Source organism: Phascolarctos cinereus, unplaced genomic scaffold (assembly GCF_003287225.1).
Source record: "Phascolarctos cinereus isolate Bilbo 61053 unplaced genomic scaffold, phaCin_HiC Scaffold_8;HRSCAF=390, whole genome shotgun sequence".
NCBI classification, from domain to species: Eukaryota; Metazoa; Chordata; class Mammalia; order Diprotodontia; family Phascolarctidae; genus Phascolarctos; species Phascolarctos cinereus.
The window spans coordinates 63113687-63127031 of NW_027556291.1; the positions used below are offsets into that span (position 1 = coordinate 63113687).

General features: G+C 42.2%; 1 protein-coding gene across 4 annotated transcripts in view; it reads right to left on the reverse strand.

Moving 5' to 3' along the window:
* The window catches only part of ATG4A (autophagy related 4A cysteine peptidase), a 74359-nt gene that overhangs the window by 23831 nt on the left and 37183 nt on the right, over window positions 1-13345 (reverse strand). For 3 of the 4 annotated variants that reach the window (XM_020967226.2, XM_020967229.2, XM_020967227.2), the window contains 4 exons: window positions 11005-11076; window positions 9299-9397; window positions 376-477; window positions 139-211 (listed from right to left, as the gene is read on the reverse strand). In XM_020967226.2, the coding sequence (XP_020822885.1) occupies window positions 139-211; window positions 376-477; window positions 9299-9397; window positions 11005-11076 (346 nt within the window). The remainder of the gene's footprint in view (window positions 1-138; window positions 212-375; window positions 478-9298; window positions 9398-11004; window positions 11077-13345) is intronic. The other variant, XM_078147912.1, reaches the window with a different exon arrangement.

A 13345-nucleotide genomic window follows, 5' to 3' on the forward strand; every position in this document is an offset into this window, starting at 1 on the left:
TGGTGGGTATAGGAGTGACTAAGTGAATGGATGAGGTTGACCAATTGGGTAGAAGTGAGCTGGGTGAAGGGAAGCAGGAGAAAAGGGAAATAGTTAGCAAAGCAACCACATAAATAAATGCTAGTCTGTTTTACTTACTTTAACACCTGTGCAACTGTATTTGGTCCAAACCATTCACCAATTGATTTCCCTTCTCCTACGCCCATTTGTGCTGTTTTTATATGAGAAGATTAACAAGTTAGCAAAATAATTTTTCAACAAGATACAACCTACTAAATTTCGTATAATTGTCAAAGACTTCTAACCAAGAAGATGACTGATTTCCCACAGCCCCTCTGGAGTTAGCATGGAAGCCACAGGCCGGCGCATCCTTACCCATTTGATGGATAGAATAACAGCAATCTTTTCTGTCTAAGAAGCACTTTAAGATTCGATGGTATTCTTCAGGCTGTTCTTGGTGCTTCTCCCAACACCAATCTAACGGGGGAAATGGTGATAAAAAATTACTAAAGATAATAACAATGGTAATTGAGATGTCACATCCCCTTCCCATAAAAACATCCCCTTCTTTTAGTAAAAAATTAAGGAAAGTGTCCATGCTACAAAAGGATACCATCTCCTTCCCTGCTGCCCTCAACCATGACTAGATATTCCCCATCTTCAAAAAAAACTCTCCCTTGACTCTGCCATCCCCTCATGCTAGCATCCCATATTTCTCCTTACTGAAACTCCTATAGAAAGATGTTTACATTCACTACCTCCAGTTCCTCACCTCTCACTTTTTTTTTTGTTTTGTTTTTTTGCTTTTTGGTGAGGCAATCGGGGTTGACTGACTTGCCCAGGGTCACACAGCTAATAAGTGTCAAATGTCTGAAACTGGATTTGAACTCAGGTCCTCCTGACTCCAAAGTGGGAGCTCTATCCACCATGCCACCTAGCTGCCCCTCCATTTACTTCTCAACTCCTTTCCACCTGGCTTCTAACTGTACCACTCAATTGAAATGCTCTTTCAAAGGTTACCATCCTTCATTATTCAACCCAATGGCCTTTTCTCAGTCCTTCTCCGCCTTGACCTCTCTGTAGCACTGTTGACCTTTCCTTCCTCTACCCACCATCTCCTCCCTTAGTTTTTGAGGTTCTATTCTCTCCTTGTTCTCCTGTCTGGCCATTCCTTCACAATATCATTTGCAAGAGCCAGGAGATCATTGTACACAGTAATGGCAACAGTGTAACAATGATCAGTCGTGAAAGACTTAGGTACTGTCATCAATACAATCATCTAAGATAATTCCAAAGGACTCATGATGAAAAATGTTATCCACCTCCAGAGAGAGAACTGATGAAGTCTGAGTGCAAATTAAAGTACAATTTTTTCACTTTATTTCTTTGTCTTGCTTTTGTTGAGATATGGCTAATACGGAAATATATTTTGCATGATTTCACATGTATAATTGATATCATATCGCTTGCCTTCTCAATGAGTGAGAGAGGGACCAGAAGGAAGCAGAGAATTTGGAACTCAAATTTTTTTAAAAGAATGATAAAAATAAATCATATTTTCAAAACGGAGGGGGAAAACAGTATTTGCTAGACCAGAATGCATATCCCACCCCACGCATGGGTGTACACCAGGTGTGTCTATCCTGAGCCCTCTTTTCATCTGTTCCCATGGGCCCAATGTTATGACTCTCAAATCTACGTATCCAGCTGTAGTCTCTTTCCCATGCTCCAGTCTTGAATCAGCCATCTGTATCAAACATTTTCAAATCGATGTCTAAAACTCAATATTTCCAATATCTCCTAACTTCTCTATTTTTAAAAATTTCATCTTAAAAGTCTTTGCTTTTACATCACCTTCATTTCTGAACATACCCTTCTGCTCTCCCCTACTCAGCAAGTCAACCTTCATAACAAAGATTTAAAAAGAAAAAGGTCAAGTCAGTCAAACCAATCAATACATCTACTCTGACATCCTACATCTTTTGCAAAAATACTGTAACTTCCCCATTTTTGATGAAGCTGCCAGCACCCTTCCTAGTCCCATCCCAGGCCTACAACCTTAGAAGTCATCTTTCACTCTACATACTCCCTTACCCAATCAATTCCTAAATCTTACTGACTTGATGAAGTTCACAACATTCTTCCAATCCACCCTCTCTTCTTTACTCACATGGCTATCACCCTAGGTCAGGCCTTCCTTACTTCTTGTCCAAATGACTGCCACAGCCTTCTAACTGGCATCTCTGCCATCAGTTTGTACTGTCTAATCTATGCTTCTAATACCTTCCAAAGTGATCTTCCTAAAGCACTGCACCACTTCGGTCCCCTGTTCAAGAAATCCCAAGCAGCCATCCCTTGCTTCTACCTTCAAACTGCACTGTCGGCCATGTAATGCCTTTTATGATCTGGCTTGAACCACTCTTTCCAGGCTGATTCTCTCTGATACACTCCCCTACATGGTCTCTATGTTCCTATCAACTGGTCGATTTGCCATTGTCCAGGCTCAATATTCCATCTCCCATAGCCATGCTTTTTCTCAAGTTGTCTTCCATACCTGGAACGCTCTCCCTCTTGGAATCTCTAGCTCCCTGAAGGCTCAGTTCAAGTCTCATTTCCTTTGTGAGGCTTCTCAGCCAGGTACTTGTTAGCATTCTCCCTTCTTTCCCTGAAATTACTCTGTATTTACTTGTCTGTGTACGTATTTTTTCTTCCCCCAAAAAATATACATTCCTTAAGGGCAAGGACTGTTTCATTTTTGTCTTTGTGACAACAGGGCTTACAAAACAACAGGTGCTGTATCAGGTATTTGTTGAACTGAATAGAGACAAGCATCTTTCATTCTGACCACTGATATTGTGAAGTTCAGCCCTTTCAAGGCGTCACTAAACATCAGTGACAGCCTGAATCTGCAATCTGACTTAGTCAAAGAGCCAGAGCTGTACAAGTGTCTCACAAATAGGTAATACCACAGGGGTCTCAGGCTAATTCTCCTGAGGTTGTTGGTTTTTTTTTAATAACATTTCTTTTCTTTTTTTTGGTCTAGGCAATAGGGTTAAGTGACTTACCCAGGGTCACACAGCTAGTGAGTGTTATGCATCTGAGGCCAGATTTGAACTCAGGTCCTCCTGACTCCAGGGCCGGTGCTCTATCTACTGCGCCAACATTTCATTTTTTCCCCCAGTTACATGCAAACACAAAATCCTCTGTATGGCACTCAAAGTCCTTCATCACCTAGCTCCCTATCTTTCCAGGTTTCTCATGCCTTATTCCTCACCAGGTACTCTTCAGTGCAATGACACTGGCCTCCTGGCTGTTCCACAAACAAGACCTTTCAATTCTTGGTTCCCAGCATTCTCTCTGGCTGTCTCCCACGCCTGGAATGCTCTCCCTCCTCCACTGATTACTGACCTCCACTTGGCTTCCTTTTTTTTTTTTTTGTGAGGCAACTGGGGTTAAGTGACTTGCCCAGGGTCACACAGCTAGTGCATGTTATGTGTCTGAGGCTGGATTTGAACTCAGGACTTCCTGAATCCAGGGCGAGTGCTCTATCCACCATGGCTTCCTTTAGGTTCCACCTAAAATCCAATCTTTTATAGAAAGCCTTCCCCAACCCCTCTTAATTCCAGTGCCTTCCCTCTGCAAATTGTCTCCTATTGATCCTATATATAGGCTGTTTTATATACATTTGTTTTCATGTTCTCCCCCATTAGATTATGAGCTCTTTAAGAGCAGGAACTATCTTTTGCCCTTTTTTTGGATCCCCAGTGCTTAGCACACAGTAGGCTTTTTATTAAATGTTTATTGAATTGAATCTAATAAAGGACTTTCATTTTACAGCTCCAAAACCTTACATAGGACACGCAAGAGTTATGGGAAATTGGTGCAATATTCTGCACCATTTGAATGATGAAGGAAATGCTCTTGTTTCCACCCTTGACTGGAGATGTGTGTGATAGGCCAGAGTATGGAGGCTAAATTGATTTCCAAGATACATATTTCTCTTCTGAGGTTTTGGTGTCTTTTGTATTCACAGCTGCAACAGACTGCAAAGGCCAAAAGTCATTATCTCAAAGTATCGCCAGTTTTTCCTTTGCTTCCAGGATTTCTGTGAAGATTTGAAATTTAGAGTCCACAGAAATTTTCAGAAGATAAAATGCAACCCCTCTTCCCTTCTTCTTTTTTTTTTTTTCTGAAGAAAAACCAAATTAGTAAACTGCTTTCAGGAGATACTAATTAGTAAAATGCTAGACACCAGAAATTATTGATGATATTCTCACCAAAAAAAAAAAATCTCAAGAAAATATAACTTTTAAAATAAAGAGAAAATAATACAAGTTATATAAGCCACATCTCCCAACTCTGGTTTAAGGGGAAAATTCCATTTCTAAATTTTTCCTGGACAGAGATTCTGCCAATTCATCCCACTTAAACATACAATCTGAATCGTCAAGTTTTGTTGTTGTTCAACCATTTTTTCAGTTGTGTCTGACTCTCTGTGACCCCATTTGGGGCTTTCTTGGCAAAGATGCTGGAGTGGTTTGCCATTTTCTTCTCCAGTTCATTTACAGATGAGGAAACCGAAGCAAACAGGGTAAAGTGACTTGCCTAGGGTCACACAGCTAGTAAGTGGCTGAAGCCAAATTTGAACTCAGGTCTTCCTGACTCCAGGCCCAGTGCTCTTATCCACTGTACCACCTAACTGCCCTAAGCTAGCTGCCTGGAAAAAAATGGTCTGAAAGAAAAGAATGAATGGTGAGAAGGAAGCTCCCCTAAGAAGTGCAGTGGCCAGCTTACTGGCCTGGAATCTGGGCCACTTCAAGCTGCAGCTTCACTCTCTCCTTCTGAGCTGGCCCTCGGGCACCTCATTCATTAACCTCCCTGAACTCCACTTTGCTCAGCTGGGATACCACAATAAGAGCATGTGCACTGCCTATGTGCCAGGCTGCATGTGAAAATCAAATGAAAGAGTCAGAAAAAAGTCATGAAAATGCCCAGGCTGTTCCTACCCACCTACACATCTAGAACTCCTAAAGGGTTGAGAGCCCTAAAGAAAAAATTCACTAGGTTTTATGTTGTTTTTCTGTCATGTCTGACAACTCTCCATGACTCTGTCTGGGGTTTTCTCAGCAAAGATACTGGAGTGGTTTGCCATTTCCTTCTCCAGCTCATTTTACAGATTAGGAAGCTCAGGAAGACAGGGTGAAGTGACTTGCCCAGGGTCACACAGCTAGTAAATGTCTGAAATCAAATTTGAACTCCAGGCCCAGCGCTCTATCCACTGCAGCGCCACCTAGCTGTCCCAGTTTCCACTGGAGTCAAACTCAAATAGAAACAGATCTCTGCGGGCTGCATAATAACATAGAAAACCACAAATGAACATTAGCTATGTTGTATTGTATTTTTACTTATTTTGTTAAACATATCCCAATGACTTTTTGATCTAGTTTTGCTGCCCACTAGCCCCGAGTTTGACCCCTCTGGTTTCAACCACACCAGATATCATGCTATACATATATCTATGAAATCTTTGTGTTTAAATCTCCTATCTCTGTACCAGAAAAATTCCAATAACCTTTAGCCCATCTAGTCCCCAAAAGAAGAGGGGAATTGGAGAAAGGCTGGGGAAGTCTTAGGGAAGACTTCTCTTTCTCTCCTCCTTACATGTGGGATCCTCTGTCTATCCCATGAATTACATTTGTGTGTGGGTAAAGCACCAAGCACAGCTACTCTACGATTTTATGACCTATTATGGCTGAGGACAAATTAGCCTTCACGTGTTCAAGCAGCACGGTAAAGTGGTAAGAATGCTAGTTTCACAGTCAGAAGACCCAAGTTCCAATTCTTCCTCTGATACTTATTACCTGTGTGACTTTGGGCAGGTCAGGTGAATACCTGGGGCCTCAGTTTCCTTTGTAAAATGAAGGAGTAGATTAGATGGCCTGTAGGAGTCCTTCTCAGCTCTAGATGTAGGATCCTAGGAGACCTTCACAACCATTAACAAAAAGTTGTGTTTGTTTAACAAAGGTAATGAGGGGTTCTTTGTGATATAGGAACAAAATTCAAATTAGGTGACCCACCTCACCAACAAGGGACATAAAAGCCTTCAATCTCTGGATTTTTGGAATGCTTCTTTTATAAGGTTCATACAAATAGGTCACTCTCAAGCAGGCAAGATGAAATCAAAAGCTGTGAGACGTTTCCCTGTTGCCCTGGGGAGGCCTAGCCCTAAGCTCCTCCCCTCTCCTCCCCCCCCACCCGATCTTTTTCCAATTCTCCCCTTCCTTTCTGGAGCTAGGTGGGCTAAAAGAATTGTTGTTTCTACAACTCAAAACTTTAAATAGACAAAACCATTATCATAGATAAGAGTTGGAAGGGCCTTTCAAAACCACATAGTCACAGATCCACAGGATGAGGGGTGCTGAAAGGGCCCATAGTAGCCATCTAATCTGAAAATGCACCAGCCTTTGCTTGCAGACCTCTGGTGAAAGGAAAGCCATTACCTCCTATGGGACCCCACTCCATTTTGAATAATTTTAACTGGCAGGAGATTTTTCCTAACATTAAACTAAATTCACCTCTTTGTAACAGCTATCCAAAGCTGCTGCCCTTGGGGACAAGTAGAGCAAACTGGATTCCTCATCCATGTGACAGTCCTTCAAATACCAGAAGACAGCTATCATGATTCCCAGTAATTATTCTCCGCTCCAGGCTAAAGATGCCCAGCAGTTCTTTCAACTAGTCCTAATATGGCCTTTAACCATCTGGACGTTTATCAGCTGATGACAATAATAACAATAATACTAAACAGTAATATAATTAACATTTATAAAGCTTTAAGGCTTGCAAAGCACTTTATAGTTATCATACCATTTGATCCGGAAAACAACCCTATGAGATAGGTATTATTATTACTTCTATTTCACGGATGAGGAAACTGAGGCTAAGCAATGTTCAATGACTTGTATAGGTTCACACACGGGATTCAAATTCAGGTCTTCCTGACTCCTTGTCCAGCACTATCCACTATACCATGCTTGCTTAGCTTATCAATGACCTTCCTATACTGTGGCATGCAGAAATGACAACAATGCCCCAAATGTGGCCTGATCCAGCCAGAGTATAAATTCCTGGAGGGTAGAACTGTTTCCTTTTGTGTCTCTATGTACCCAAGGCTGAGCACAGTACCATGTACTATTTAATCCGGCAACACCGGCCTACACTGACCTCCTAATTGTTCCATGAACAAGATGTTCTACCTCTTGGCTCTGGGCATTCTCTCTGTCAGTCCCCCAATCCCACCCCCGGCCTGGAATGCTCCCCCATCCTCCTCTCTAACTACCAACTCTGGCTTCCTTTAAGTCCCAACTAAAATCCCATCTTTTATAGGAAGTGTCCCATAACCCCTCTTAATTCCTCTGTTGATTATTTCCTATTTATCTTGCATATAGCTTGCTTCTTATATATTTGTTTGGGTATTGTCTCCCCCATTAGATTTTGAGCTCCCTGAAGGCAGGGACTGTCTTTTGCCTCCTTCTATATCCTCAGCACTTAGCATAGTGCTTAGCACATAGTAGGTGCTTATTAAATATTTATTGACTGAGGAATGAAGATCATCAACCAATTCCTGGACACCACTATTTCTCACTGTGTGCCTAAAATCACATTAACTTTGGGGGCTGGTTCATCATACTGTTGATCTGTATGGATTTTGCAGTCTAAATCTTCAGATAAATTGCTGTCAAGCCAAGTCTCCTTTATCATATCTTATATTTGCAAAGTTGATTTTTTGAACCCAAGTATAAGACTTTACACTTATCTTTAATATTAGATATCAGATTCTGTCTAATGCTTTGCTTATCAAATCTTTTTGGATACTGACGGCCATCCAGTGTGTTTCCTCTCTCCCCCAGCTTTTGTGTCATTTGAAAGCATGCTAATAATACCCACTATACCTTTATCCAGATCACAAATTAAATCATGAAACAGCCCAAGGCAAAGCACAGAACCCTGAGGCACTCAACTAAAGACCTCCTTCAAAGCTGCCCATTGTCACCCAGCTAGTTAGTTAGTGCTAAGACCACAATACACCTGACAGTTCACAGCTCTTTCTAGTCTCTACATGGCCCCGCCTCTGTCCCATCATCTCCGCAGACTGAAGAGAGGCTTTCTTCTCCTCCCCATCCATCTTCCATACAGCTGCCAAATTGAAATCACTAAAACATAGAGCAGACCATGTCACTCCTGCCCCACACTCAAGATCTTCCACGAGTCTCTACAGCCTCTAAGACAACTTACAAAATTTTTGGGCCTGGCATTTCAAGCCTTTTGCAATCTGGTCCCCATTTAGCTTTGCAATCTTATTTCCTATGATTCCCCTACATGCATTTTCCCCTTCAAGTAAGCCTGGCCTGTCAGGTCCTTATACATGACATTTCATATTTCCTGGCTGGCATGCCCTCCCTCCTTACCTCCACTATGTAGAATCCCTAGCTTTTTCATCAAAGCTCAGCTTAGGTGCCACATCCTACATAAGGTAGATCCTGGCAACACCCCAGGCCCCAATCCAGTTACTAGCAATTTGGTGGACTTTCCCTTTTAAACTCACTCTGGATTTACTTATCTGTCTATGGTTTGGACCTATTTTATTTTTGTCTTTGTAGCTCCAGTACCTAGCATAGTATCTCACACATAATAGATGCCCAAGAAGTGTTTGTGAAACTGAACTGGATCTGTTCACTCAATAAAACTAAACATCCACTGTTTCTGCTCTGGCACTTGGCCTTAGGCCAAAAGAGACACATTTCAGAGAAAAATAAGCAAGACACACTAGCTCCAGTTACTATAATTGACTTGTGTTCACCAAGGATAGCTATTTAGTGCCTTCTGGCACTAAATAGTTAGCCCTGTTGAACACAAAGTACAGCCTCAGTTGCCAATATACGATCCCACTGGCCACCATCTTGATTTATTTTAACAAGGTTAAGAAACAAGTCTATCATAATGGCCTTCTTTCTAACCAGATGGACTTAACTCAACAATAAAAAGGATAGAAATCCTAAGGGGCATGCATCGCTGTCTCTGTTCATTCTTCCTGAGAAAAAGAACTTTCTTGTCTGCTGAGTCACCAAGAAACACCTGTCTCCTGCTCCTGACAGATTTTATCACTGGAGCATTTGGGCACTCATGCTTGTTTTTGTCTAAAGCATTCCCCAAGTTGTAGCCCACTGCTAAAATATGGCAGCAAGTGAGTCAATCTGGCAGAACATCCTCTAAGTGGTCAGTAGAACAAGTTACTCACCCCTTCCCAGGTGCTTGCAGATGAGGGCCTGGGCCAGCATCATCTGTCCACAACGTAGCATGCACCCCCAGCCAGTATCTGATGATGGGCCCGTTCCTCCTATTGGCAAAAGGGTCTGAAATGAACTGGGATTCATAGGATCATGGGATCATAGATTCAGAGCAGGAAGGGAACTTAGAGGTCATCAAGTCTAACCCCTTCATTTTACAGATGAGGAAACTGAGGCCCAGAGAGGTTAAAAGATTTCCTAGCTAGCTAAATGTCTTCTTGACTCCAAAACCAGTATCTTGGATCTGGGATCCAGCATCTATCCACTATCTTGGAATTACCTTTTCTGTAAAAAGCAGCAGGCTTGGAGACTTTTATAAACACATGCTATTGGAGGGAGATTAACCAAGAAAAAGAGAGGAGCCTTGGCCATTGACTGATGTGAGACTGAGTGGGTAAAGAGCTGAGGTGTCAAACAGCCCTCCAGAGTTTCTCCTGAATGCAGCCCAAACTTCAATTGGGAAATATTTAACAAAATAAATAAAAATATAATACAATATGGATAATCTTAATTTGTGGTTTTCTAAGTTCATGTCTATTTGAGTTTGACACCACTGGTAACTCAGGCTTTCTCTGACTTTAAAAAATGTGACTCAATTTTTCAGGTTGTAGATTTCAAACTATAGATGAAATTTAGGGTACACACAGAAAGTGTAACTATGGGTACCCAGTCACAGGTGCATTGGAGCAAGTAAAAGACCAAACCAACATTTGCCAGGTCTACTGGCCCTCAGGTTTAGGGAGGCTCCTAGCTGTCCTAACATGAATGAATTAGAAAGCTCTGATCCAAGTCAATCTTGATTATATCTAAACTCAGAAAGGTGGTGTGCCTTTGGAAGATAAATCAGTAAAATCACATGAGACTGCCTGCTCCAACTAAAGAACATTTGATTGTAAAGGAAGTTTCCAAATAAATATCAGCAGTGAACTCAAATGTCTTTCTCTGGGTGTCAATGGAAGGCCACCCCTGAGGTATTTCCTATCCAGTAGGACAGTGAAAAAATTCTGCTAGAAATGGGCAGATCTGGCAACTGACAAAAAGTGGTGAATCCTTTCCTTACGGCATGTTGTGGGAGAGAGATGGAGGGGAGAAGAGGTTACTGGCTACAGCAATGGATCTAGCAAGGTCAAGGAGACTGACTCCCAGTGACCAAAAGGGAGCAGCACAGAGGCAACAAAATCCTTCTCTCGCACTGCTGTTTTGGGAACATGGATGGCTTTAAACAGATGAAAATTAAAATTAAAAAAAAAAAAGGATATTATACTCCCTAGAAATTGGACAGATTTAAAATAAAAATTTCAACATTATAAATGCCTCTTCATATAGAGTAAAATAAAAATTTAATTTCTGGGAGTAAAAACTATGCCGAGCTGGAGAAAATGTCTGCTGAATGTAATACACTGGACATAAATCATACTCAGGAAGGTTTTACTCTAAGATGACCAGGCCCAATCCTAAAGTGCATTTAAGTAAGGCTGTTACCCACATTTCCTCACAACACTGTGAAGCAGATATGGCAACCATCTCCATTTGACAGATGAGAAATTAAATTACTGGCCCACACAGTTAAGTAAGTGGCAGGTGGAGTCAGAACTTGAATCCAGATCTTCCAACACCAAATACAGAGTTCTCCACAATAAGCAGCAGACCTACCTACCTATTGGTGAAAACTTCCTTCGGTATGTAAACCAGAGACGAGCACTGATATCAGACAACAGCTTGGATTTTTCTGTAATTAAAAGTAAAAGTAAGAGTGAATTATCTGCTAACAAATACTGCCATGAGAATTCTGGGCAACTAATGAACCAGTTAAATTGCACTGTTATGATGCATAGACAAAACAGCAACTAAAAAATCTCAATACCATGGGAACCCTTTAATGGATTATCTCAGACTCCTGTTCCCCATCCTATGCCGCCCCTACCCCCACGCCTGTGAGGTGAAAATAAAACCATCTAGTTGCTTGTCTTGTTAGTGGTTTTGGTCAAAGTTTTAGTATGAAAGAAGATTGAAGCTATCTATGGAGAATTCCAAACCATCCTTTTAATTGGCACACAGACAGGATACAGTAGTGATACAGGACTTTGATTATCCAAGCATCTGCTGGAGCACTTGTGTTCTCTTCCCACGCCCTCCCAGCTTGCCTTAATGATAATTTCATCCTTCAAAAGGTGAAGAAATCAACAAGGAGAAATTCTATTCTGGATCTGATTCTCACTAAACAGGGAAGAACTGGTTGCTAGGGTGGAAATGATGGGGATCCTGAGGAGAAGAGACATGGAGGTAAAGAGCTTAGCAGCACTTAGCATAGAGCCTGGCACAAAGGAGGCACTTAATAAATGCTTTTTCCCTTGACTTGACTTGAGTTCATTCCAACCATGGCCAGTGCAAAGATAGAGACAGGAGATGGAGAGTCACATGTGAAGAAGAGAGAGAAGAAGAGTTTGGCTGGATCACAGAATGCAGGAGGGGGACTGCTCTGGGCAGGCGTGACTCAGGTCAATCTCCTGGTAATTTAGGTTCAATAATGGAACCAAATGAGATAGTCATAGATCACTGAACAATTTACAAAAGGAGATTTACTTAGCCATTGCAGAAGGCTATTCGACCCCTTGAGTTAAATCAGCTTAACTAGGCTTGGAGTCAGGAAGACTCATTATTCTGAGTTCAAATCCTGCCTTAGACACTTACTAGCTATGTGACTCTGGGCAAGTCACTTTACCCTGTTTACCCCAGTTTCCCCATCTGTAAAATGAGCTGGAGAAGGAAATGGCAAACCACTGCAATATCTTTGCCAAGAAAACCCCAAATGGGGTCACCAAGAGAGTCCAACATGACTGAAACAAATGCACAATAAAAGCAAAGCTTCCACTGAGATCCAAGCATCTAAGAGCCACTCCAGCTGAGGAAGTGATGTCAATAGTCAATAGAAGATGCTTAGTCTTCTGAGCCAACCAAGCCTGAAGAAATGTCTCAATATCTTTGAAGGAAAAACTGGCTTAAACTGCAAGGAAGAATAGAGGTGAAATTATTGCTGCTACTACACTCTACTCCTTGGTGATCAAGGTCCTTGAGGTCTTCTAGAGCAGTGCTTCGTAAACTGGTGGAAGTGCTGATGGGGTCGGGCAAGTGGAAGAAGTGTAAGAAGCCTTGTTCCAGAGCACCTTTTAGCACTGAAATGACTCCAGGGCTATTACTGTTCGATCTCGACCTCCAGGGTGATACAGGAGCACTACTGGTAGAAGAGAAAAACTCAAACTGAAACCAAACAATAATGTAACAGTTTTTAAGAGTGAATGAAGTCAGGAGAGTTTGAGGAAGGCCCAAATCCCTAGTCTAAATAATCAGATCCATGTGGTGGGTGATCCTAAATCTTTGCAATTCACAATGAGATTCTCAGTGTAAAAAGGTAACTATCGGGACTACAGCAAAGATGATGACCCTTCCTGCATAGTCAGCAATCTTCATCATAGCTCAAGAGGAAGTACCCTGCACCACCAGCCACTTAAGTGTTCTCTAGCCCACTAGCCTGGGTGGAATGCAAGATCCTGGCTGCAGGAGAGGCCTCTCCATGACTGCACCTCTGCTTCTGGGGGAAGCTGGTTAGATGCTTTCATCTTCCCCTTGTTGTCATAAAGCAAGCTTCCTCCCAACAGTGCCATCCCTTGATCCTCCAAGCCCTTCCTGGGGAGATATACCATCGACAGCAATGTGGAAAAGCCCATCTGTTATACACGATAGTAATCAGTGGGCTCTAGTGGGTCTGCCTTCTGATATTGCACATGCCAGTGCCCATTGCACTGTAGTCGAGAATTGATTCACTATTCACTGCCACTGTGGCCCGTGGCACTACCCACTGCCTGCTGCTGGTACTGTAACTGGGGCCTGCATCTCTGTCCACTGTCTGCTAGGACCTATATCTCTGCCCACTGCTATCTGCTGGGGCTGGAGCCCTCATCTCTGCCCACGGTCTCCATACAGTACTCTTGAGGCCTGCA